Raw genomic sequence first — 27,229 nt, 5'->3', positions numbered from 1 at the left:
ACCACAATCCTGCAGATTTCAGTCTTTTAAGTAACAAGGATTACAGGCATGAGCTTCTGGCACCCAGTTTGCCTTGTGTTTTTTAATGTACACTTCCATAGGACAGTTCATTTCTTTGCTATTAAATAAATGTAAAATATTGACTTATCTCTCACATCTTTCACCACAATGCATGTCAATCCGTTGGTTAGCTTTCTCTCAATTTTTTTTTATATTCCAATATTTTCCCTAAAAAAATATGTGAGGGATCTTATGACTTCAAAACAAAGACTGTGTGTTATCTTAAAGTTGGCCTGGGCATCGTTCCTTAGCTTTTTAGTTTAAGGCTAGCACTCTGCCACTTGAGCCCACAACTCCACTTCTGGCTTTTTCGTGGTTAATTGGAGATAAGAGTCTCACCTGGGCTGGCTTTGAACCTCAATCTTCTGATCTAATCCTCTGAGTAGCTAGGGTTATAGTCATGAGCCACCAGTGCTCAGCTTAAGTAACTTTAGCTGGAGCCTAGACACTTCTTCCCATCCTTCCCACCTTTCCAAAATTAAAGCATTTCAGTCTTTTTATGTTGTATTGTCATTTAAAGCATTTCTATTGTAGTTGGATTCCAAAACACTGTTAAATTGGCTTTTTCTCCTAGAAATATTCCAACCAAGTTGAGTTCCTTTTCTAGATCTTCCAGTTCAATATTTTGTTGTTATAGAGTGACGAGAGCTGAGCTGCAGCATATTTATTGGATTTGTGGGTCTTAATTTTCAGTTACTATTTTTGTTCCAGTGGTATAGCTACTTAAAACAATTAAAGGGCTTAGCTTAAGCATTGTTTTTAGTGTACTTGAATAGTGATAAACTCCTTCCTGTCCATTGCTCTTTCAGATGTTTGTCAGCAGATTCAACAAACATGTAATTGGTTTCTCTAAGCAGAGGCTACAAATTCAACATAAAAAAAGTTTAATAATACATAACTCATTTTATATACATATACATAGACAAACTCATAATTTTCCTTGGAATATCTAATTTTAGAAGTCCATGTAAATTAGTCTACTAAATAATATTATTATTAGAGTGAACATGGAAATAGAGAAAAATTAATCATCAGAAGCACAGTAAGAGCTTATAACCTCACTTGGGAGAGGATTGAAATTACTCCATATTTTTGGATTTGCTGAGCAAAAATTGGTCTTTCCCACACACATTCATTGAATAAGGGAGATAAATTACTAGGTTTTATTTTGATAGATGGGACCACTGTTTCCATCTTTCATGTTGTAAAGTTTAAAGTTAATTTTGTAATTATCAAAGTCCCAGCTAGTTTGAGTGTACTGCCTTTTTTTCCCCTTTTGGCCATATATTACCAGCTGTAGGAAACATTTTTTAGGAGATAATTCACGTATACTTTCATATAAGATAAATTTTCTTCATTTTGTTCTTCAAAATTGAAATTCATGAAATCAGTAATTATTGTACTTTCCGAAAAACCTTTAATACTGTCTCAGGAAAAGTACTTGTTCTTTTTCAAAGTCAGTATATCTTCAAGAGACCCTTTATCTCGGAATCTTTCTTTTTTCCTCTCCATCTTATCCATTTTCACATCAGTCCAAAGAGTTCAGTATAATATAGTTAAGCAGAATCATGAGTTAAAAGGAACTCTCAGCAGAAAATGTGCTTCTGAATTATTAAAAGTGACCAGTTATCCAAAAGGTGTCAAGTACCCAAAATCTGAAATGGATCTCAGAAGTACTTAATGATTACTATTTTGCCAATCTAATAGTTCTAAATGTTTTCAAAATAAAAAATTATTCTTAATATTATTTATAATCTAATTGTTAGCTGAATACCAATAGCTTACTCCTGTAATCCTGGTTACTAAGGGGCCTGAGATCTGAGGACCAAGACTTGAAGCCAGCCAAGGCAGACAAACCAAGGGACTCTTCTTACTTCTAATAACCAGCAAAAAGCTAGAAACAGAGGTGTAACTCAAGTAGTAAAATGAGTAGAAAAGCTAAGCAAGAGACCCTGAGCTCAAGCCCCAGTACCAGAACCAAAACAAAAAAGTCTTAATTGTTGAATCAATGTTTCATGTTCCTATTAAAATTTTTTTTCTTTTTGTTGGTCATGGGGCTTGAACTCCAGGCTAGTGTTCTACCACTGTGAGCCACTGCACCATTTCCAGTTTTCTGCTGATTTAAGTGGAGATGAGTCTCATAGACTTTCCTGCCTGGGCTGGCTTTGAACCTTGATCCTCAAATCTCAGCTTTCTGAATAGCAAGGATTATAAGCATGAGCCAGCTGGCACCCGGCCACATTAGGAGCTTTCTTCATTAAAAATTTTTCTGTACTTATTACCCCTTTTGTCTATTCTCCTTTTCCAAAATAGTGATGTTAGTAGACTTTATCTCCCTTATAATAGTTTTTCTGTAGTACACTTCTTACTGAGCTCATTTGTCATATAGCTAGAACTGTTAGTGCAGTACCCCAGAGTTCCTTATCCTAAATTTCAGGACCCTACTGGATATTCAGCTAGTGTTTAGGGTTGTTGGGTGAGTGGGTAGGAGAGGGTAAGCCAATAAATAAATGATGGCCTCTCCTCTGTGTTCCAGTGTTTTCCACCAAACTAGTTACAGAGTATCATTGCATTCATACTTTACTTCAAAAGCCATATACTACAAGAGAGTCTTAACCTTTCTTACATTTTCCTTTCTACCTAGTTTCTAGTAGTCTTTTATTTTTTAATCTTCTGTAAACTCCTCCCCTACCACCATAGTTATCTGACTTTTCATGTGCTTTTTTTGTAGTGAATGTTTTTCTAAACCCCCCTTTTTCCCTCTTTCAAAACTTTTTTTTTGGTTGTGAGGCTTGAACTCAGGGTCTAGGCCACTGTCCCTGAGCTTTTGTTTTGTTTTTTTTTAGTCCGTCATGGGGCTTGAACTCTGGGCTTGGGCGCTGTCCCTGCACTCTTCAGCTTAAGGCGAGCGCTCTACCGCTTGAGCCACAGTGCCACTTCTGGTTTTCTAGTGGTTTACTGGAGATAAGTCTCACAGACTTTCCTGCCTGGGCTAGCTTAGAACCCTGATCCTCAGACCTCAGCCTCCTGGGTAGCTAGGATTACAGGCATGAGCCACTGGTGCCTGGCTATCCCTGAGCTTTTTTTACTCAAGGCTAACACTCTGCCACTTTGAACTTCAGCTCCACTTCTAGTTTTCTGGTGATTAGAGATGGGAGTCTCACAGACTTTCTTATATAGGCCGGCTTAGAACTGCAATCCTCAGATCTCAGCCTCCTAAATAGCTAGATTACAGCTGTAAGCCACCAGTGAATACTGGGTTCAAAAACTTCTGAACTTAGCTCTTCATTATCATTCTTGACTTAGGGTCTCATCACCTCATTCCACTCACTTTTTCTCCTCTAAATCATTTTTAACACTGCAAACTATTTTTTTTATAAATTTTCATTTTATTATGCTACTTTCCCAAAGGTTGGAAAAAAGACAGAATCTTTGCAATTAGCATCTTAATAACTAAATCTGATCATAGCAGGTTAGAAGACAAATATGAATATTAGAAGAGAACCAGTGGATTGAACCATTAATAGAAGACTTGACAACCTGAGCAAGTTCATTTTATGTGTTTTTAAAATAAAACTGAATATGTTAGAAGACTAAAAAAAAAGTTACGTGCAGAATTACAGGGTAAAAAAAATAACTGAAACTTGCGTCCTCAAAGGAAGCAAGTCCAAAAAAAAGTCCAAAATATAGATAGAGTCATGAAATACGAGTATAGAGTAAGTTGTTAGTAGAAACAAGTATACATGATGGAACTTTACTTATGCCTAACTATTTACATTTTCTTGTTTTTCTCAGCATGTTGACATAGCTGCTTTACTAATCAAATACAATACATGTGTAAATGCAACCGATAAGTGGGCATTTACTCCTCTTCATGAAGCAGCCCAAAAAGGAAGGACACAGTTATGTGCCCTACTCCTAGCACATGGTGCAGATCCAACTATGAAGAATCAAGAAGGTCAGACACCTTTAGATTTGGCAACCGTAAGTCTTCATTTCAGATTTTTGGCAATCCTCCTTATAACTTTAGAGGTACATCCTAGGGCTAAGAACGTTTACCTTCCATCAGACTTAGCTTTGCTTAGAATAAGAATACATAAGTTCATATTTCTTATGTTGTTTAAAACTGTTAAAGTAGAAGTTAACTATTCTAACTATTCTGCCCACTTAGTTTGTGAGAATGGGAAACATGAATCTTAGGAAAGCATTCTAGCATGTATCCTTTAAGAATTCTATTTAGTAAAATACCTTATACCTTCTGTGTGTGGCTGATATTATCTGACTTTCTCTGAAGCCATGTTTCATTGACAGAACTCTGGATTTGGTCTTTGAGGCTATTTCTTACTTAATGAAACTTTTACTGGGGAAAAGCTGGAATACCGAATAATTTTACTTTCCAACCTAGCAAATTGTAGATGAATATATTTATTTAAAGTGAACTAAACAGTTACAGTTCATTCCTGTACTTTATCAGGTGCAGATAAGCCAGCCAGTTCATTTGGCAGAGTTCTTTATAGAAATCCTAGCCACATCTGCAAGTACATTAGGTTCATGTTTTCCTGTGCCAATATTGGCAAAAATCTACACAGAACCAAGCTCCCCTTCCTTTAGTCATCAGTAGCAATTGCCTAATTTCTAGATTGACAAACATTCACCAAGCCCTCCTTCCTGCCCCAGCCACGTCTTATATTTTTCTTACTGCCACACTCATTCCACTAATATACACCAATAACCATGTTTAACCATTTCTTAATCATTAAAGAAAAAAATCACAAAAAATGGCTACTTAGTTAAAAAAAATTATAACCTTGTATTTTTGTGTTTGATGATTATTATTTTTAGGCTGACGATATCCGAGCATTGCTGATAGATGCCATGCCCCCAGAGGCCTTACCTACCTGTTTCAAACCTCAGGCAACCGTAGTGAGTGCCTCTCTCATCTCACCAGCATCCACTCCCTCCTGCCTCTCTGCTGCCAGCAGCATAGATAACCTGACTGGCCCTTTAGCAGAGTTGGCAGTGGGAGGGGCCTCCAATGCAGGGGATGGTGCAGCTGGAACAGAAAGGAAGGAAGGAGAAGGTAGGAATTCCTGTGAATGCTTATCTGTATCTTACTGAATACTTCATTTATAGATATCCTGTAAATTTTCACACTTACAACATGTTGTAAGAAATATTTTATGTGGGGTCTGAGGAGGATCACAGCTCAAGGCCAATTTGAGCTACCTGATAAAACTCAGTCTCAAAAACACAAACAAAGAACACTCCATAAAAAGTTCTTAATAATGTATACCTGAGTTTCCAACCATTGTTGAGTGAGTAGGTCTTAGTACTGAAATTCAGACAGAAAACTCAAACAGGTTATTTAAGGAATGAAAGCTAAAATAAGAGCTGGGACATTTATATATTTAATTCATTAAAAATAGTAAACTATCCTCCATTTTATCCTATAATAAAATACATTTTATTATGTGAGAATTAATACTGTATTATAGTCTCAACATATGTAATTTTTCATTTTACTTCTGTATTCCACCTACATTATTAGAATTAATATAAGTATTACATATGTGACAAAACACTCTGCTTTCACTTCTCAACCAAACTCAGAATACCTTAAAAAATTTACAGAAAACTTTTATATTCTACTTGATACTATGTAAAATCTTCTATACATCCAACCAGAGGTGTCAGGATATATGGCTTAAACTAGATACTGAAGTTTCCTTTAGCTTCATAATTTTTCTATTTTAGTTGCGGGTCTTGACATGAATATCAGCCAGTTCCTAAAAACGCTTGGCCTTGAACACCTGCGGGATATCTTTGAAACAGAACAGGTAAACTTTTTAAAACTGTGTTTGCATCTTTTAAATTCAGTTTTAACTTATTTATTGCCACCTATTATTTCTTCTCTTCTTGGCAGCTTTTTTTTTTTGGGTCCGGTTGTGGGGCCTGAACTCTGGGCCTGGGCACTGTCCCTCAGCTCTTCAGCTCAAGGCTAGCGCTCTACCACTCGAGCCACAGCGCCACTTCTGGCTCTTTTCTTTTTGCTTATGTGGTGCTGAGGAATCAAACCCAGGCTTCAGGCATGCGAGGCAAGTGCTCTACCACTGAGCCACCTTCCCAGCCCCATTGGCAGCTATTTTTGAACCTATATCACATTTCTATTGAAGCCAGGGGAGCCTAGTATTTTATATTTCTCCCCCAAATCCTGTAGCAGTTAATAGTCTTTGTTATTCAGTTCATAACCAGCCCAGGCAGGAAAGTCTGAGATGCTCACCTCCAGTTAACCACCAAAAAATCCAAAAGTGGAGCTGTGGCACAAGTCATGAAGCACTATCTGAGCATAAAAGTTCAAGGGCAGCACCCAGGCCATGAGTTCAAGCCCCAGGATTGGCACGGGAAAAAAATTCTTTATGAGACATAGTTTTCAAATTTTTCACTGACCTATGCCCACTTCTGGTTTATTTTTTTCCCTCTTACCAGCTGTGTGAAACTGGGTTAAAAGACATTGAACCTCTTATTTCCATTACCTGTTAAATTACAATGCTTATAAATATCTGGAGGTTAAAATTCTTTGTCATATTATGGTTTTATTTGCCAATTTTTAAAACATGCTTCAGTGAGGCAAGAAGTCTTTTTCTTTGCTGGTGAAGACTATATAGAAACAATTTCCTCTTCCTGTCATTTAATTCATCTTCTGTATTATAGATTTTTATGAGAATATTATAAACAGTAAGTTATATAAGTTATTTCTTCCCTGAAGGATTTGGTTATATAAAGCATTACTCCTGCTCTGGCTACATTAGCCACCTTAGCCCTTTGTTCCAAATTGTGAAAGTCACACATATCATTCAAAAAAGACCAATTTTTTCATAGAATTTTAGATTCTATTTCAGTTGGTTTACATTATGATTTACAGCCTTTTTTTATTCCTAACTTTTCATTGTATATTCTTCATGAGCAACTGACTTCCAGTAGCATGTTTACCTCACTTTATTGATTTTAATACTTTAATAGATCAGTTTTCCATCAGTCCTTCTGACAACTTATCCTTTTGTGGTTGTTTTCTCAATCAGTTTCATGGTTTTCCTTTTCACTGCAAATTTGTTCCAAATAAATCAGTGTTCCATTGATTTTCTTTTGGCCAAAATAATTCCTATGTTCTTTTTTTGGTCAGTATATTGACTGCTACACTTAATGTATATTACCTAATGCTGTTCCTTTCCTCCAGACTAATGATATTGTCTTTGTTTATATTGATCTATTTGAAACTGATCTTCTGGCCCAATTGTCAAGTAATCAAGTTTATTTTTATTTCAATTGTAGATGTTATTTATCTAGCCTTTTGTAATAACGGAACAGATGTAGTTAATTCTTTCTTACATTAACATATTGAAGCAAGTCAGTAATAAGTAATGATGGTCACAATAGTTATATAGCTGAGAGCAGTAAAGGTGCATGCCTGACTTAATTCCTGTCTGCTTAGCTGAGGCCAAGGGAACTATTTTGTCTGCTAAGACACTTTATAATATCTTCCTGCCTTTTGTTTCTATTCATGGATACCTCTCTCCCAATAGAGTGGGAACGTTGTTTAGTTTCTGGTCCCAAGAAATTATCTTTCAGACTATCATAATTTCAACTTCCACACTTACTCTCAGAAGTCTCTGAACTAAATTGTATTGTTTCATGTAGACATTTAACTAAGCTTTGTATCAAACAATGTTACCCAAATCCCTTATAATTGATTAAATGTGGTACTAATGTTACTTCAGCACCTACTTTTCTTTTATAATGCTAATTTTCTCTTCCCATCCCAGGTAAAATGGACAGATTTCAGAAACAAGAGGCAACTCTCTAGAAGAAGTGACATTTGCTTTATATGAAGGATGATTTTAGTTCACATACAAATGATCTTTATTCTAAAGATGATAGTTATATCTTAATGTGTGTTAGATATAAATAATTAGCCCAACAAATTTGATTTTCTCGATAAACCTAAGTTAAGGTTTAAAATAAAGTGAGTTACTATCGTTTAAAAGCATGATTTTCAAAATAATATTTCTCATATTTTAGAGAGTTGTGAATGAATGAAGACAAAACTAAATTCTGTAGCTTTTCTTCCAGTGGTAGTGCCTATTAAATATGAGAACGAATTAGACACCATTTAACTCAAAGCAACTGAATTTAAAATTGTTATTTCAGGTTTCTAGTCACCGCTTTTAATAAATATGAATAAATATAAGGTCTATAATCTTAACTACTCAGAAAGCTGAGATCTGGAGGATTGAGAATCGAAACCAGTTCAGGCAAAAAAAAAAAAAAATCCATGAAATTCCATCTCCAGTTAACCAGCCAAAAGCTAGGTTGGAAATGTAGTAGAGTACCAGCTGTGAGCAACAAGCTGAGTGAGGGAGAGAGTAAAAGCATTGAGTTCAAGCTTCAGAACTGGGGAAAAGGGAAGGAAAGAAGGAAGGAAGGAAGGAAGGCAGGCAGAGGATCAAGTTATATATCATGACTTTTGACATTTGTTGAGCATATATTATATTTTAATATCTTGTACTTTCCACAGCCGGTGCTGCGAATTAAAACCAGGGCCTCTGACATTCTAAGCAACTACTCTACCACTCACCTATATCCCTGACCTTCTGAGGTTTTTATGACTTTTCTTAGCCTCAGTTTCCTCATAAGGCTCTAGTAGAACTTTCATTGGTATATTTGATGGATAGCAAGCACATAATGAATATTGGCTAGAGAGATGATGGTAAATGGCTTGGTGGAACTGCAGTAATACGTTTGTATTCAGTTGCAGGTAAAGTTGGGCCATTCTCTCTTTTTCAAGATTCCAAATATTTTTGATTCCTTCTATCCTTTAGCCAATATCCTAATGAATGATTTCTTTTTTTCCTTTTGGTTATTTTCATGTTTATTCTTTCTGTGGGACTATGAGCATCAAATTGGATAAATGTCAAAATGGCTGGGCAGAGGTACCTCACACATGTAATCCTAACTGATCAGGAGGCTAAGATCCAAGGACTATGGGCAGAAAAGGCCACAATACTCATTTCTAATTAGCTAGTAAAAAGCTGGACTAGAGATATAACTCAAAGTAGTAGAGTGCCAGCTCTGAGCAAGCAAGCTAAGTGAGAAATCATAATACTCTGAGGCTCACCACACACAAAAAGATAGCACGGGCATATTAGTATATCTACTGCTGTATGAGAAAAACTACTCCAAAACTTAATAGCTTAAAATAACCATAATTTATTATCTCAGATTCTGTGGATAAGAATGCAGGCCTGGCTTAGTTGGTTGTCTCTGGTTTAAGATCTCTCGTCAAGTTACTGTCAAAGCTGTCAGCCAAGTCTTGCAGTCTCATCTGAAGGCTCATCTAACTGGTGGAGATCCACTTCCAAGGTTACTCACAGTGGTTGAATAGCCTTATGCCATGTATATTGGCTGTCTGTTGCTGCTGAAAAAATGGCCACAAACCTAGCAGCTTCAAACAACACACATTTTGTGGAGCAGGATCTGTGTAGTTGTCTCATAAGGTTGCAGTCAAGTATCAGCTAGGGCTGGAATCTCATTCTGAAGTCTCAGCTGAAAAAATGATCCCCTTCCAGATTTATATGGTTCTTGACAAATGCAGATCTTTTCTGTCTGTTGGACTGAAGGCCTCAGTCCTTACCACATTAGCCTCTCTAATGGGCATCTTATTTTATCCAACTCCACAAGGAGGAAAAGAGGATCTTCCAATCAACACCCTGTCACCATAGCTATATTATTCTTGGGTAGAAACAAGTCAGTAGGCCATCCTGCACTCCAGAAGAAGGGGCTCACACAAGGTGTGAATGTGAATGTAAGAAGTGGCAGTCATGCTCTCTCTGTAGCCAGCTTCCCCCAGCTGAGCCCTCCACGAGAGTGAGAGCCCAAGATACGCACCATGATCTAAGAATTCTATCCCATTGCTTCAACTGCATTGTATTTGTTAGGAATGTATCAATACGTTTAGGGTCTTCTGTCTGGATTGAAATCTGTTCCCTTGTCAATACTCAAGAGCAGCACTTCAGTCCAAACAGATACTTAAAGCCATTGTAGACTAAGAGATCTACCCTCAGCCTAGCTTTCTAAAGTAAGTGGCCTCATGTCTATTTGTCAGAGTATTTTGGGTGGTCGTAGTGATAGTTAGGTCTGGGTTTTATTTTTTTTTTATGATTGAGAGACTAAAAAAGAAAATAGAGAGGAGAGAGAAAGAGTTCTGATCCTGGCCCACTACTTGTGTTAGATAAATACTGAATGTCACTTCAGAGAAGGTTGAGGCGTCTGAGTTGTAGTTGTTGCATAAATATGATCCCATTTCTATGCCAACTTTACTTAAAGTGACAGAATATTTAGAAGAAGAAGAAGAAAGGATATTATTGATAATGTGGTTCACAATCTTTATTAAAATCACATGTAGCCAAAAATAGTAAAGGCTCCTATTTTGTGAAATATCCTATTCTGTTTCAGAGATGTGTGTTTCAGATTGGTGCTTTTTGAAAGCTCTACTGAAAACTTCCTTTGAGCAATTTCAAGTGAATTGCCCATTTTGTCCAATAGAGCAATTATTTCTTAAATAGCCACTTAGCAGCAATATAGTAAATTACTTCAGAGAATGAGCAATGTATGTTCATTGCACTGAGATGATCAGACTTAAAAATTTCACTCTGACGATAAAAATCAGCAGAGCCCTATATCTTAGTTCTCAGGTTTTTCAAAAAAGTATTTTATATAAGTAGAAAAGTAGAAAAGGCTATGGATATGGTTTAGAATCTTACATGAATGTCTGTTTTTAAAAAAGATTACTCTTTCTTTTCCAAAGAAAGAAAGTGAAAGGCCAGTCTTGTAGACCAGTGTTTGTATTGTATTGTCACAGAACAAGCCTCTTGTGGGCTGAAAATGACAGGTGTGTGGCTGCCCAAGATCTCATCTCATGAAATCAGAACACTGCCACTTGGTGGTGCTAGAGTCACAGTTACTTTCATTCACAAAGGTATTACTGGAGCCAACTAATTATCTCCGTCTACAGGGATGAATAAGCAAAAATAAAAATGCTATTTTGTGCAAAAATAAAATGTGTGTTTTTCAGCCCGGATTGATAAATCTGAGAATTTGAGAGCTTATAAATTACTTCCTCTCTTGTCCTAATTGGAATTCCTGATATAGCTTCTTTATCACATGGTCTGAAATCACATTCAGTACTTCAAATCCACATTTCATTACTTTCTTTTTTTGTTTTGTTTTTTCTTGTTTTTTTTTGTTTTTTGTCGGCCATGGGGCTTGAACTCTGGGCTTGGGTGCTATCCTTCAGCTCAAGTCGAGTGCTCTACTGCTTGAGCCACAGCACCACTTCCCATTTTCTAGTGGTTTATTGAAGATAAGAGTCTCACGGACTTTCCTACCTGGGCTGGCTTTGAACCGTGATCCTCAGATCTCAGCCTCCTGATTAGCTAGGATTACAGGGGTGTAGCTAGGATTACAGGGGTGAGCCACCAGCGCCCCACTCATTTCATTACTTTCTAAGCAGCATATTCCTGGCTTGAATATTCCTGACACAGAGAATTTTCTTATCTTTACCTAAAATCTGCTTACCATATTCTGTTTAGTTATAACAATCACAATACCAATTACTTTTCCCTTTTCTCTACTATTCATTTCTACTGCCTCCTGGACAGTGGAATCTGTGATTTCCCCGTTTGACGAGTTATCCATGTCTTATCTATCTTAAGGCAGGTAAAAGATGGTAGAACTCAGTAATGTGAAGGAAATGCAACAATGATCATTTATATTTCTATAATACTGCTCCTTTTTTAATTCCACATCAGTTATAGCAAATTAGATGTATTTTTGTTAAGCTAAAAACTTGATAATTAAAGCAATGAAAGGAAAGCTGTAAAGTCCTGCTCATAAAGGAAACAAAAGAGTTGTATTTGTATGGAATCATAACATTATAGGCAACTGGAAATACCTTCATTCCCTGAGGAACTGCTACAGATTTACAACTAATTTTTACTTTCATTTTTCAGATTACACTAGATGTTTTGGCTGACATGGGTCATGAAGAGTTGAAAGAAATAGGGATCAACGCATATGGACATCGCCACAAATTAATCAAAGGAGTAGAAAGACTTTTAGGTGGACAACAAGGTAAGCTGGCAGAAAAAAAATTATGTTAACAATGCAAGATAAATGTCAAGGCTGGCATTTTAGCTCAGACAATCTGGCCCCAAAGCCCAACATGTAACTGATAGAGTACCTTCTGCTTTCTCATCTCAGTTACTGGCAACATACTTCTCCAGTTGAAAATACCTGTGAGTTCTCCTTTCTGTTCCTACATTTTATCTCCTACATTTCTCTGGAATTTTTAAACACCACCATCTTGTTGCTCTCACCAAACCCAAGTCACCATGACCTCTCTCCAGGACCATCACATCACTTTCCAGCTTATCTGCAACTTTCCGCTATTACCTCCCTCCCCTGCCTTCTGCACACGGACCACCCCAACCCTTTTGAATGAGTATGTGATCCAGCATTCTTGGGCTCAAACCCTTCAATAAAATCCTGTTGCTTTGGGAATAAAGTCAGATACTTAAAACCTGTCTTTCATAAATTACCCCTTTACTGCTTATTGAACCTTTATCCCTTCTTTTTGACCATTAACTCAGGTGTTTTTGTTTTGTTTTGTTTTGTTTTTCCATTTTCCTTTGTTGTCAAAAGTCCCTTATCTTTTTCTTTCATGCTTATCATTTCTCTTAGAAATACATTTCATTATAGGAAAGCAAGAAAAGATAAGGAAAACAACTTGATAATATGCAGAGCTAAGAAAATTGCAATGATGTGAAACTGAAAGGGGGTGTCTGTTTGCTTGCTTGTTTGCTGGTCCTGGGCACTGTCCCTGAGCCTCATTGTACTCAAGGCTAGCACTCTACCACTTGAGCCACAGTACCATTTCCAGCTTTTTCTGGGAAGTTATTAGAGATAAGAGTCTTACGGACTTTTCTGCCCAGGCTGGCTTTGAACAGTGGTTCTCAAATCTCACCTTCCTGAGTACCTAGGATTACAGATGGGAGCCACCAGCGTCTGACTTAAAAGGAGGTTTTGAACTAGATTCCTACTTACTTATCTGTATATTATACTCCATCCATAAAATTAACTGGGAAGTTCATGTTAGTGAACATTTGAAGCTAGTAAAGGATAATTCTTACATTTTACACATGACACACTGTGATTTCTCTAATGTCAGACATATTTTTTTCATGGGCATTCATGATATGAGTTTAGTTCAACAAATACTATTAAAACCTACTGAGTAGAAGGTACTCTGAAAGAATAGATCAAATAAATTCCCTAAAATATCATAATTTATTCTGTCTTTGTTTTAGTTGTTAAATACACTCTTATGTTTGACATTGAAAATGAAAATAGTTTAAGTTATGTCTCATAATGTCAGTTATTTATTAAGTTCCTCTAACATAGGGCCAAGGTAGTATGGACTTTTATTTTACATGTTTATTTTTTTCTCTCTTTCAGGAACCAATCCTTACTTGACTTTTCATTGTGTAAATCAGGGAACTATTTTGCTAGATCTTGCTCCAGAAGATAAAGAATATCAGTCAGTAGAAGAAGAGGTAATGGACATAAAAATTTTAATTTTCTGACTCCTATTAAACCTGTTTTCTAGTCAGCATAAGCTCATCTATAATTTCCTATAATCACTTGCCTGTTAATAGTCTCCATTAGTGATCACAGTAATAGAATATTGCCAAAATTGAAATAGGACTGTAGGTTAGAACATCACAGTGCTTCAGATTATACCACTGTAGATTAGAACTATAACACGTCATATGTTTATTGTCCAGTATGTGGGGTAGATATCTTTTTCTGGAGACTTCCTTGAAATTCATGTAAGTACACATCCTACTAAAACTATTTTCTAAACAATATGTTTAATTTTCACATATGGTTCAGAAGTCAGCTGCCAATTTCTCCAATCATAATTATTTCAGTCAAAATAGGATGACTATTTGTATGGATGTCCTGAGAGAGAGATGGTATAGAAATCACTTTTTGTCAGAGCTTTGGTTAATCTCTATTTTCTCATGTCACTAAATTTGTTAAACAATTTGTTAGTGAACTCCTATTTACTAATTCTGAGTTTTTGGCTATTCACTGAAACCATATGGGAAACTTGAAATATTGGAAACAGAGGAAATATCTTTAGAATTAATACACCAGTGTGTTTATATAAAGTTAAAACATTTTATTCTACAGATGCAGAGTACTATTCGAGAACATAGAGATGGTGGGAATGCTGGTGGCATCTTTAACAGATACAATGTCATTCGAGTAAGTTTTAAAGCTTTGATGGTAATAATAGGCTTGCTTACCCAAAAATTAAATCTTGATGAAGTGGAGTTAGCAGATATAAATGATGCCAGTAGACATCAGAATTAACCCCAAAATACAGAATAACAAAAAGTATAAGTAAAAATCATTAAGAGGAATAGTAGCTGAATTCCACTGACATGACTGTCACTTAAGTAAAACAAACAAGAAAACAAAACTGACCCTACCTAAGTAAAACACTTTTCCTAGTAAATTAGGAACTTACCTCTTATTGATAGTTAACTTTCTTTTTCTCATCCTTTATTAAAGATTCAAAAAGTTGTCAACAAGAAGTTGAGAGAGCGATTCTGTCACAGACAAAAGGAAGTATCTGAAGAGAACCACAACCATCACAATGAGCGCATGCTCTTTCATGGTACGTACCATGGAGTCTTTGCAGACGTCCCTCCAAGCTTTGGCAGAAAATTAATACAGGGTTGGTTGTGTTCAAATGTCTTGTTTTGATTCTGTTTCTCAAATACTTACTGTTGGTACTAGCTAGTGTTTCATGTCAGTATTAGCTTTCAAAGCACATGCAGAAAGTAATGTATATAGTTGACTCACCTAGTAAAGTATATTTTGTTGTAAGTTAGTGTAATTCTTTTTTTTTGGGGGGGGGGGGGGGTCCGGTCATGGGGCCTGAACTCTGGGCCTGGGCGCTGTCCCTCAGCTCTTCAGCTCAAGGCTAGCACTCTACCACTTGAGCCACAACGCCACTTTCGGCTTTTTTCTTTTTGCTTATGTGGTGCTGAGGAGTCCAACCCAGGGCCTCAGGCATGCAAGGCAAGCGCTCTACCACTGAGCCACCTTCCCAGCCCATAAGTTAGTGTAATTCTTAAGCTCATCACAATCATGATTGCATGTAAAATACTCTTGTTCTTAACACTATCTTAAAAGATACATGTCACATTCTTTGCTGATTCTAGTAAAGTACAATAATTTATATATAATCAGCCAGCTTAGAAAATGAATTTGCATTATTAATTGCTGAATATATTGAGAAAAATATGCTACTAATTGAAATTCTATTAAAAAACTAATCTATTGTTATACTTTTAGGTTCTCCTTTCATTAATGCCATTATTCATAAAGGGTTTGATGAGCGACATGCTTACATCGGAGGAATGTTTGGAGCTGGAATTTATTTTGCTGAAAACTCCTCTAAAAGCAACCAGTATGTTTATGGGATTGGTGGAGGAACAGGCTGCCCCACACACAAAGATAGGTCATGTTATATATGTCACAGGTAAGCATCCTGCCTTTAGTGTGATGGCTACCACCTTAACCAACCACACTTGCCTCTCAGTCTCTATAGATGTCACAGATTCTCCACAGTCTTACCCCCTAATAAACCAGCCATGCTTAAAAGTTGGACAAAGCAGGTACTAGTGGTTAAAACCAGACATATTTACTTACCAGCCATAGGTTATAATAGAATTGTGTAAATCTTGGTCTCCTTTCTCCTTGGTCTTCACTTGCCTTTCTTCACAGTCAGAACTAGGAAAGGCAGTTCCGTAGCAAGTGCAGTTGATTGCTTTAAGAAGCTGTATGAAGTACTGCATCTCAGAGGCTCTCAGAACAATACTGTATTCATAGGAGAAAGAGATGAGTTTATCCACTGTTTTCTCGCTTGCACTGATCAACATCTACACCAGCACTTGGGCACCCTGTACAACACAAGCCACTGAGTAGACATGAGCCAGTACTATCCACTTGGCTACTTACAACTTATAGCCTCATGGGTTGGCCAGGCATAACACCAACAGAGAAACCTTGGAGGCAGAAAGAAGAAGTCAGGACCTGGCAGGTCAAGAGGTATTTCATAGAGCTGACTTGGAATGCCAAAGCCTCTTCCTAATGTTGAACAGATTCATTCTTTCTTAGACCCACAAGAAAACACAATATCAAACCAGCATCCCTAGAAAATCACAAGTAATATCCAACTTAAAAAAAAAAAGAAAGAAAAAGAAAATCTAGTCAGGATCCAATTATGCTAGGTCCAACATAAATTTTAGTTGGCCCCAAATAATCTCATAGTGTTCATAACACAAAGAAACAATTTAACTAGATAACTTTATATTTAACAGTGTAACCAATTTCACTGATTAAACTTTTATATCATTTAGATTAGGAGTTGGCCTTTTCTTTAAAGGTCTTGGTAGTAATTACTTTAGGCTTTGCAGCCTTGTGATCCCTATCACAATGACTAGGTTTGACTCAGTACTACAAAAGTTTCTATAGACTATCTGTAAATAAAAGTGAGGCTTCATTCCAGTACAGTTGTGTTTGCAAAAGCAGGAGGAAGCTAGAGTGGACACACGATAGTTTATATACTGTTTTTCTCAGACAACCTTCCTTATTCCTTAGCCCCTGTAATCTGCACTGCACTAATTCATTCTTCACCCAGGTAATATGATTTCCAGCCACATAGTTAAGCTAAGTATTGTTGTTCATGTTCCACTCTATTACGTATCCCCATTTTGACTTTTTCCTCATAACAAAAAATAAGCCCAATCTTAATTTCAGATGTGGTGCCTTTCTGCTTGTTTTCTTTACATTTTACCTATCCATTCATGCAGCTTTCTCTAATATTTCTCTTTATCCACTAAGCACTACTTAAAGCCACACATTTTCTGTGGTTCCTAAAACATACCAGAATGACCTTATACTTTCACTATTGACCTTGATTATATTTGTATTGTAAATCAATATATCAATTTCTGTCCTATTCCCCCACAAAAATTTGAAAATAACATTTAAGTTAGCTTGCCTTTTATTAAACTTAGCTTTTTTAAAAAACAATCTTAATAATTACATTATTCGAAGATATATAGCTTCCTTCTAATATTGCTCTTCTTTTTTCTTTAGACAAATGCTTTTCTGTAGAGTGACCCTTGGAAAATCTTTTCTGCAATTCAGCACCATGAAAATGGCTCATGCTCCTCCAGGTCATCATTCAGTTATTGGTAGACCAAGTGTCAATGGGCTGGCATATGCTGAATATGTCATCTACAGAGGCGAACAGGTGTGTTACTCATTGAATAAGTATGACTAGATTATTAAACATGTCCACATGTTTTTTTCTTGCATTTTAAATGTTAAAAAGTAGGGTTTTTAATTATCTTAAACTCTTTATTACAGATACTATATCATCAATCAAGTAATTTAGATATGAGCATTCAGCAGATATATTTGAGGACTCAAAATACTTTCCTCCCCCAAATGAGTATTATTTTTCAGCCACTTGAGATACCATGTCTACTTTTATCATTATTTTATAGTTAGTGATAAAGGATTCCTGTGTAGTATACAAACTAGAGGATTTTTTTTTAACTTTTCTTGTTCCAGTTGCTGTCTTCATAGTGATTTCTGGTTAAGGTTTCTCATCAGCCATCCTTTTGTTCCCATCAAAAAGATGCTAAAAGCCAGGCGCTGGTAGCTCACGCCTGTAATCCTAGCTACTCAGGAGGCTGAGATCTGAGGATCGCGGTTCAAAGCCAGCCCAGGCAGGAGACTCCTATCTCCAATAAACCACCAGAAAACCAGACGTGGGACTGTAGCTCAAGTGGTAGAGTGCTCGCCTTGAGCTGAAGAGCTGAGGGACAGTGCCCAGGCCCAGAGTTCAAGCCCAATGACCGACAAAAAAAAAAAGAGTATAAAGAAAATATGGGGGGGGGTGGATATTGGGGAAGGAAGCAAGTGTAAATCTGAGCCATTGTCTTTTCTGTTAATTAGCTATAAAAAATGGTACTTGAACTATCTCAACATATCTCACCCTTACTCCTTCTAGGTGAGATTTAGGATTACATCATTTTCTACAATTAATTTGAATTCTGCTCAGCAGAATTAGTCTTTTATTTAGAAACTTTTATTGACCATATGCTGTGTGACAGAGTTTGCTACATGAAGTAAAGACAGATATTATTGTTGCTTCCTGCCTTAGTTTTACTGTTTATGGCACATGCCTTATTTTATTTTATTTTATTTTATTTTTGGGTCCAGTCGTGGGGCCTGAACTCTGGGCGTGGGTGCTGTCCCTCAGCCCAAGACTAGCGGTCTACCACTTGAGCCCAGCGCCACTTCCAGCTTTTTTTTTTTTTGCTTATGTGGTGCTGAGGAATCAAACCCAGGGCCTCAGGCATGCAAGGCAAGTGCTCTCCCACTGAGCCACCTTCCCAGCCCCGGCATGCCTTATTATTAAGGGATAAATTAAGTGTGACAAATTTACACTATTCTGAATAGAAATTGATGGCTGAAGTATAGCTCAGATGTAGAATTGTTGCCTAGTACCTTCAAGGTCCTGAGTTCCATCCCCAGTACAGAAAAAAAGCAGGGGGAAAGAAATACAGATAATATCTGGTTTTCTAGACGGTAGGATTTAACGTGTTTATTTACAAATTAGTAGGTAGACCTGTTGGTTGGTCAGATCCCAATTGCTTTGCTGGATTTCCCAGGTTCTTTGGGGCCAGGTAGAATGCTGGTTCAGATTAATAACCACTGAGGCTTCTCAATAAGTATAACTTTAATATGACACCTACCAGAAGGGTGAGTTGTTTTTCTTCTTGTCCTTTCTAGGCATACCCAGAGTATCTCATCACATACCAGATTGTGAAACCAGAAGCCCCCTCACAGACCGCCACAGCTGCAGAACAGAAGACCTAGTAAATGCCTCCCCACCCCCAGTAAAAACCAGATCGAATGCCAACCTGGGACTAGATTACAGTGGATTGTGTTCAACAACAAAAAAAAAATCCATAGTCTCTTCATCCTTGACAGCCTAGAAATAAGCTACTCGTCTTTTATAAAGCATTGCGATAGTGATAAGTATATTATGAATAACAAATACTCAACTGCTACTGTTCCCTTTGAGGGAATGTTTACAAGGGCGGCCTTTTAACATATCTCAGGCTCATTCTCATTGCAGTTACCCATTTCTTAAGCCAGATTTCTTTGATCTAGACTTGGAAATGGAAAAAGAAAACCAATACTGTCTCATATGTTCATAATCGCACACTACATTTGCTTTATGTGTATGACATATAACAGACATACACATATGACAGGCTCATTGAACTTTTTTTCAAACATGCATCATTGGTGCTTTTTTACTTTGAAAATGAGCCCCGAGCCCTTCCCAGGATATTTTGAACAAGTCACACTGAATAATACCATTAACAGTGTAGTGCAGCCTGAGCTTCTGGCTAAGCAAGATGCTATTTCCACTTTTTTGTTGGTTTTGTATCTGTGCTTGTTGTGAACACAAATGAAGATGAAAAGGAAAAACATCAAACTTTAATTTCCTTTTTCTAGTCTGCCCAGCTTACAAGGGAAGACACAGACCATCAGGCTGACTTAGGAGCTGATGAGATATTAGAGCCAGGAACAGCCACTTCCTTTTTCCAGTACAGCCTGCTGCATGGGGAGTTCAGGACAGTGCTGGAACCCAGAAAGCATAGTCAGGAACACATCTGAGTGAAGTAATTATGACTTCTGTTCCCCAGTGAACTGCCTACAAGGCGCTGGCTAGTCAGCCTACAAACAGGGAGCTTGATGAGAAGCACCTGGCTGTGCACATTGCAGCCAAGAAGCGTGGAAGGGACTTCTCACAGAATAGGTGACACTTCCCTTCAGTCGCCCTGTACCACCAGAACTGGGGTCCTCAAAAGTAACTGCCTTATTCCCAAAGTCAGTGAACCTATTGTACTTCATTAAGGTCTCAAAACATTTTATTGTCTCTTTAGTTTAGAAAGCTAGGACTCAACCTGTGTAATAGATGTACACAAATGCAAGAACTTTTTGACTTCAGATTTGAAGGGTATTTTGAGTAGCATGCTTCAAATAGTTTATAAAGATCTCTGCACTAAATTTTTGAGCTATTCTTAATATATTTAGACAAAAAATTGAAACCAAAGCCCTTTTGGTTATTTTTTTTAATGAATTTGATAAGGAAGCACCATACTGCTTCTTCTCCCCAACATTTGCAAAGTACATATTGACAGTAATGAAAGTTACCCACTTCAGTCCTTAGGCTTGCCCTGTTCACCATGACTGAGTATTGGGCAGAGTGCATATTTTTATTTACTTGACATGCTGTGCATCTCACTCAGCTTTGAAGCAAAAGTAATGTGAACATCATAGAAAAATAAGAACCAGTGTAAACCTGCCACATCCATTGAAAGTCCTGAAAACTAATATAACTTTTCTTTTTAGTGCAGTCTGATTAAGCTGTGACCTCCTTTAAGTTTCCAAACGTGAAATAAAATGGCTACATGCAAAATCTTAGAAATAAGCTCTCGAAATAACCTTTTTTTGTGGCTTTAGCCCAATGCTAGAACGAGGCACTGAGACTGCTGAATTTTCTATTTGAAGCTTGCATGGGTCCTCAAAGCTCAGCCAAGAGTTAGCGCTACCTGCTGCTTCTGTTGAAGTGTCAGTGGCCATGGGTCCTCAAAGCTCAACCAAGAGTTAGTGCTACCTGCTGCTTCTGTTGAAGTGTCAGTGACCTAGGCTGGGTGCTTTTTTTTTGGCTGTGTATTTAGTGGCACTAGAGGGCTTTTTTCCTCCTTCCCTTCTTTTTTGCTGTGTGTAAAATGGTTGAAGACCTGGCTCTCGGTGTCATTTTCAGTAGCTGTGGAGTGTGTATTACTCGCCCTCACCTCCAACATAGTCAGAACAGTAAATACAGCTGTGAGTTTTAGTTAAATAAACAAGTTAATATGGTGTAGATATGGACAGCTCTATAGCTTCATTAAAAAGATAAACCACTACCCAACTGTGGTTGGATGTTGTGTTATTTCCATCATATACTAATTAGATTCATACATGTGCCAGTTTTAAATGTGGGCTTTACACTTGAGAAGTTAAGATTGTGGTTCATTCAACTGCCAGTGTTCTATGTCTGATGTTCTGTATACCTAGTAAAGGTACATGTAAAGAAGACATCGCAGCGCTTTTAGTCGATTCAAGCATGTCATAGGTCTTGAAAGAGTGTATGTACATTATCAATTAAAGAGATTAGGTTAAGGGATATATCACAGGAGCCAAATAGATTTTTTCAGAACTTGAAAGCCAAAGGTCATCATGAGTATACTTAAAAGTTAGCAAAAGTTGATCACACTTGGAATTTCCATATATAGTAATGTGAGGAACCTTCTGGAATATAAAAGTGTGGCATTAAATTTAACTAGGCTCTGTTTAATTTCTTATATATGCACTATTGAAAAACACAAGTTTGGGACTCCCTGAAACACACCTTCTGATTCCCAAACTGAACAGAAGAGAGAATCCTGACATTTCTGCCATTGCTACCAGCTTTTACCAGAGTTCAAATCAAAGGGCTTCTTTAGGTCTGAGGGGCCCAGTTTTCCAGGGTTTTTTTGTTTGTTTGTTTGTTTGTTTGTTTGTTGTGGCTAAACTGGGGATATTTAGGCATAAATTAAGTGCTCTAAATACTTTCCTTCTTGGACTTACCTTTGCCTTTCCCTCAATTGCTAGTTGTAATTTTAGAAAGCTCTAATTGCCTTTTACCCCACTTATTTTCTCTCTTCATCTTGAGTCTTACAAAAAGAATCTGGGTATCTCTCCATTTCCATATCACAACCAGAACTGTGCTCAAAATTTCTGCCAGTTTGTTAGCAAACGACCACATGGAACCCAGAGTTTTTCTTCTACACAAAATGATAGCAGTACACCAGGATTCTTATTTTCTCTTCCTCTTTAGCAATCCAGAATTTCTAGCCAAGTAGAAATTCTAGCCAAGCAGCTTACGTAAATAAACAATATTGTGTGTAGTCACAAAATAACAAGCATCCTTGTGCTCCTTTGAGCTTGATGATATTGGCTGATCTCCCTTTGCTGTCTTAAAATAGCCAAGTGCATTGAAACATATAGAGAAATGCCTAAACATGACAAGCAAACACTAATATAGATTCACTTTCTATTGTCATAGATATTGTACAAAAACAAAATTTTGTTTAAAGCAGGAAAACAGTTCTACCAAATGCAATAGGCTGTTGAGATTTTTCTCTATTTCAGCATATTCTCTAAATGCACAAAGTGTTATTAAACATTGTTCTCCTTCCCTTTTCAAATGTGCATTAAATGGATTCCTGTAAATGGTCTCACAAACAGTTTTCTAAGCGGCTTTCCACCAGTGCACCTAGACCTCAGTTGTGTGATATCTATGGTAGCCTTCTGACTGTGTTTCTTTCAGAGTAATTATCTTCCTACAGCTACGGACTTTAGTCATTCAACAAATGTTCAAACCTGACATTAAACTAGGGTTTAGTGTGTCAGACATTTACTTAAAGACTGAAGTTTGTAGGATGTTAAATCAATGACAGAGAAATGAAAATAATACTTGCTACTCTGAGCACATCTAACATTGGGAAAGGAAGAACAGTCCAAAAATACCACCTTTTAAGAGAGGCTGCTTCTGGCAACTTGTGCATTCTGCAATTAATAGGCAGTTTTTCTTCTTAAGAAAGCCTTAACTTGGCAGACATTTTTTAATCTTTTATATCCTGATGTGTGAAACAGTCTAATTCTATTTCTTAGCATTGGAACGGTGTCACTGAATGGGGTATGTCTCCATGTATTACGTATATGGTAAGCTGACGAGGGAATATTTCCTAATACGCCCTCACATACAACAGCGAACAGAATCAATACGTTCCAATTTCTCCATATCTGAAACTCCTCATATCTTGTGGTTTGGAGAAATGCTAAGATTTCAAAGCCTGTTAAATTGTACATATGGGAATATAATAACAACCGTGATACCATGTAGCATTTGCACAGTGTGCGAGCTATTTTTTAATCATTTTAAAATAGAAACTATGATATATTAAACTGAACACCTGTAGGAAACTGAAGATTTTATATACTAAAAGACCAAATATGGTCATAGTGAGACCTATTTTATACTTCTGCCAGAGCGTTCTGCAGAAGCCCTTTGAGGTAACATTCACACTGTAGGAGGATTGCATTTGTACTCTCCTTTGGCCTTCTCTCCCTTACACTGGGCATCTCTGTACCACTCCTCCATCATCTTTTCCAAGAGTTCCCTCACCCTCCAGAATTCAGATTGTTTTTGTCATTTTTGTCTGTCTATTTCCACAGGCATCCCTGAGTGTGCCCCATGATTCAGTTTAGTAGTGAAGTGTCCACATACTCTGCTGTCCTTCCCAATGTTCAGGACAAACAGTTGGGGAACACTACAATGAAAGAAAGTTAAGAAGAACCTAAGTCTCGCAGGCCAACAGCCTAGAGCTAGGAGGTAGCCCTGACTGTAACCATTGCTTCTGCTCCCATTGTTCTACAGCTTCTTATCTTTGTGGTAATAATTGTCTTTCATACCTACAAAACTAAAAAGGTACTTTGATGCACAAGGTTTCTGAGAAACATTTACAAACCAGCTTTGAGGAAATCTAGAATGTTTCCTGGCAGCATTGAGTAGTAGTTGTATTTTCTCATTGTGATATTGTTTTGTGTAAGTAAGTAGTGGCCTTTTGGTTCTTATCCGTGTTGTTTTATTTAGTCTGTGTGCCCACCAAAGACCAGAGTTCATTTGTCTATTTATAGGATTGTCAGATAGAACATAAGAAGGCCTGTTAAACTGGAATTTCAAAGTTTTTTACATTGTGTTTCATGCAATATTTAGCATATCCTTACAGTTTAAAGTGGGGAAGAGATTCTTTACTTACATGAAATCTAGGTTTAACTGTGCATCCTGGGCTTTTGCTTTGTTTTCTCTATCTGGCAATCCCAGCTATTTGGTCATGGAAAGTTGCTCACAGCATGGAAATTCTTCTAGTCTTTGTGTCTTTGCCTAAAGGCCTCTTTACCCTCACCCTCTAACTTACTTTCCAAAGAGGGCATCAGGAACTTAACTGACGCCATGGTGGGGTTTCTATTTAAAACATCTCGGTGATTGTATTTAACCTGTAATTGTGCTTTGGCTTAACATCTAACTTACACTACTTGTAATTCATTAATATTCAATAAAAAAATTTATAAAGTATGCTGTGTGGATAGCAGTCCACTTTTAAGTGTTTTTCTTTAACTGTTGCAGCAGTCTGACTAGCCTCAACACAGCTGATCTAAAGCTGTCAGAACTCATATCACAATATTCCTTCATCTTCCTTGTGAGACCAGGGTTTAAAGTTCTTTATTCCCACCTCCAGGTCCCTGTGGGAGTTAAGAAGTACAGCAGTAGCAGGGGGTACGTGGGTTCCCTTTAGTAAAGCCCTATGCCACAGCTCACAGGTCCCACTTGATAGTCCAGAGACTCAGCCCTGCCCACATCTTAGACTGGAAGAAAGAAAAGGAGGATTATGTGCTCAAGGCAATGATTAATAATAAAAAATCTAGCACAGCCACACATAAACACTTACAACCTAAGCATGGGGGGGGGGGGGGGCGAGGCAGGAAGACATAAAGTTCCAAGCAAACCTGAACTTTAAGCAAGACCCTGTCTTTAAAAAAAAAAATGCCTAGCATAGAGAACAGAGGGTATGTTTCTCATTTGTTCCCTTCTCTCTCCATGCTTAATGACCCATTAGGTGGCAGGTTCAAAGCCACAGTTTATTAGTAAACTGTCAGCACAAATGTCAGTCACAAGAGGTTGCTAAGTACTTAGAAGCCCTACAAGAAGAGAAGACAGTATGGAACCCATAAGATTTACCCAGGGCTCTAGACCATCATTAATCAACAACCCTGAAAAATCCTTTAACCTCCATTGACAGGTAAAGTGACTGAAAGTGGTGAAGTTCTTCCCACTGTAAGGCTAAATGCAGTAGCTACATGCCAAGCCCTGGCCATGGAGCTGTGGTGTTACACTGGAGTGGAAGTAGAGTTGATGTCACTATATAACTTTATATATCTTGTCTCCCATGATAGATTCTGAATGCCCTTTAGACTCCGCTTCCCCCCTTTGGTTATTGTATTAGGAAACAGAAATTGGACGTGATCAGAATTGGACACAAAAGGCAAGTCGAATATAAAATTAAAAAAACAAAAAACTTCAGAGCTAGAAATGTGGCTTAGTGGTAGAATGCTTACCTAGCATGCATGAAGCCCTGGTTCTATTCCTTAGGACCACAGAAACACAAAAAGCCAAAAGTGGTGCTGTGGTTCAGGCCTTGAAGAAAAAAGCTCAGGGACAGTGCCCAGGCCCTAAGTTCAAGACTCAGGAAAAAAAAACAAAACAAAACTTCATCAATATGGTTTCCGTTATGACATTAAGAATCCACATTTTTATCTGAACCTCTTGAGTAGTTGCTTTGTGGGAGGTGTGGGCCACAAAGCATTTCCTAAAGGAAAAGTAAATCTTCCTAATATAAAGGGATGAGTGCTTGGGGGCAGCAAATTTTGAAGAACTACTAGTTGCATTGCCTATCATGGTAGTTCTCACCCAGAGTCAGGTTGGAAGCTACAGGCCCTGTGTACAGTACTTTGCTTTTATTTTTCCCTACTTTACTATTCTAAGCCAAAATAAAAGGCCTCTGTACCAAAGGAGTACCTGCTCCCTCCTGTCAGCCTGGGGCCTCACTGCCTTGCCTTGTAGTTGGCATCTGTTCAGATGGCCTGAACATTGTAGAAATGGAAGATGGAGTCTTCCTTTGTTTTCAAGTAAGACATAACATGTTAAAATGATGCTTGACATTTCCTGCCCAAGAACTGATTAGTAAACTAAGTCTGTTAATAATTCTACTTAGAATCAGTAGTGAAAAGTGTCGCATCCACCTCGACCAGCAAGGAAGACACGACCCGGGATTCTTCTCAAAGCAGTTTATTCAGGACCCTTGATTGTTAGCTTCTTCCTTGCCCCGCACCCGCACTCCCGTTATAAGCCTCCTGGATGGCCAATCCCGAGGTGCCACGTGGCATATACCAATAGGGTCGCAAACACGGAAGCAAACTAGGAGCCAAGTCATAGCCATATAAGGAGTTGTTTTTCACAGAGAGCACTCGCCATCGGGAAGGCGGAAGGCGGAAGCCAGCGCCATCTTTGGCTTGGCCGTGCCATGCGGCCGCGCCATCTTTGGTCGGCGCCCGCAGCTCTCCACAGAAAAGCATACGATGGGAGGTGATATTGGATTGACTGACTTGGCTGAAGTCAGGAAACCAGTGTCTGCCCTAGATCACTAAATGACTCCATAGTTGGAAGGAAACGAGGATTCTCTACTTTTCTATCTGCTAACTAGGAATCCTATACCAAACAGGACTGCTTGGAAATATACAAGATGATACAAGTTACCACAAACAAATCTGAGAAAACATCTCCAATAAAATAGCAAAAAGCCAAAAGTAAAGTGTGGCTCAAGCAGTAGAGTACCTGCCTTGAGTGAAAAAGCTAAGCAAGAACACAAGGCCCTGGAATTCAAGTCCCAATAAAATGTATTTTAAAACGTTAAGCTCTAATAATACAATAGTATGTTCAGCTCAGAAGTACAGGAACTCCAAGTCCTTCCTTTGTCTTGGATTGAATGCACCTTCTTCCCCCAAAGTCATGTGCTGGCTTTTTATACACCTCAATGCAACAGGGTTGAGAAGTGGAATCTTACTGGGTCAAGGACTTCCCTCTAGTGAATGGGTTTTAATGGCTTTGTGAGTGAGCCTGTAATAAAAGCAAATGTAGTACCTCCTCTTGCTGCCTTGTGCTCTTGTTCTGAAACTTCTCCACTACAAAACTATAAGTAATAAATCTGTTCTTCATTGATTATGATCTGTAGTTCCGTTAAAG

General features: G+C 37.7%; 1 protein-coding gene and 1 long non-coding RNA gene across 2 annotated transcripts in view; one reads left to right on the top strand and one right to left on the bottom strand.

Moving 5' to 3' along the window:
• Window positions 1–23,347, top strand: part of Tnks (tankyrase) — a 142,279-nt gene extending 118,932 nt beyond the window's left edge. Inside the window, exons 18-27 of the mRNA XM_042700029.1 lie at window positions 3,856–4,044; window positions 4,903–5,140; window positions 5,815–5,897; window positions 12,126–12,246; window positions 13,630–13,727; window positions 14,371–14,445; window positions 14,755–14,860; window positions 15,544–15,730; window positions 17,353–17,509; window positions 19,060–23,347. Of these exons, the coding sequence (XP_042555963.1) occupies window positions 3,856–4,044; window positions 4,903–5,140; window positions 5,815–5,897; window positions 12,126–12,246; window positions 13,630–13,727; window positions 14,371–14,445; window positions 14,755–14,860; window positions 15,544–15,730; window positions 17,353–17,509; window positions 19,060–19,146 (1,341 nt within the window). The 3' untranslated portion in view covers window positions 19,147–23,347. The remainder of the gene's footprint in view (window positions 1–3,855; window positions 4,045–4,902; window positions 5,141–5,814; window positions 5,898–12,125; window positions 12,247–13,629; window positions 13,728–14,370; window positions 14,446–14,754; window positions 14,861–15,543; window positions 15,731–17,352; window positions 17,510–19,059) is intronic.
• On the bottom strand, window positions 20,284–24,499 carry LOC122125448. The gene is made up of 2 exons (XR_006150760.1): window positions 20,988–24,499; window positions 20,284–20,900 (listed from the first exon to the last, which is right to left on the bottom strand). It is a non-coding gene; the product is annotated as an uncharacterized LOC122125448 (long non-coding RNA).
• Window positions 24,500–27,229: the final 2,730 nt, after the last annotated feature.

The sequence above is a fragment of the Dipodomys spectabilis genome, unplaced genomic scaffold (assembly GCF_019054845.1).
Source record: "Dipodomys spectabilis isolate Male_0828 unplaced genomic scaffold, ASM1905484v1 ptg000009l, whole genome shotgun sequence".
NCBI lineage: Eukaryota > Metazoa > Chordata > Mammalia > Rodentia > Heteromyidae > Dipodomys > Dipodomys spectabilis.
Note: the sequence above shows the minus strand (reverse complement) of the source record. Positions and strands in the feature narration are given on the sequence as shown.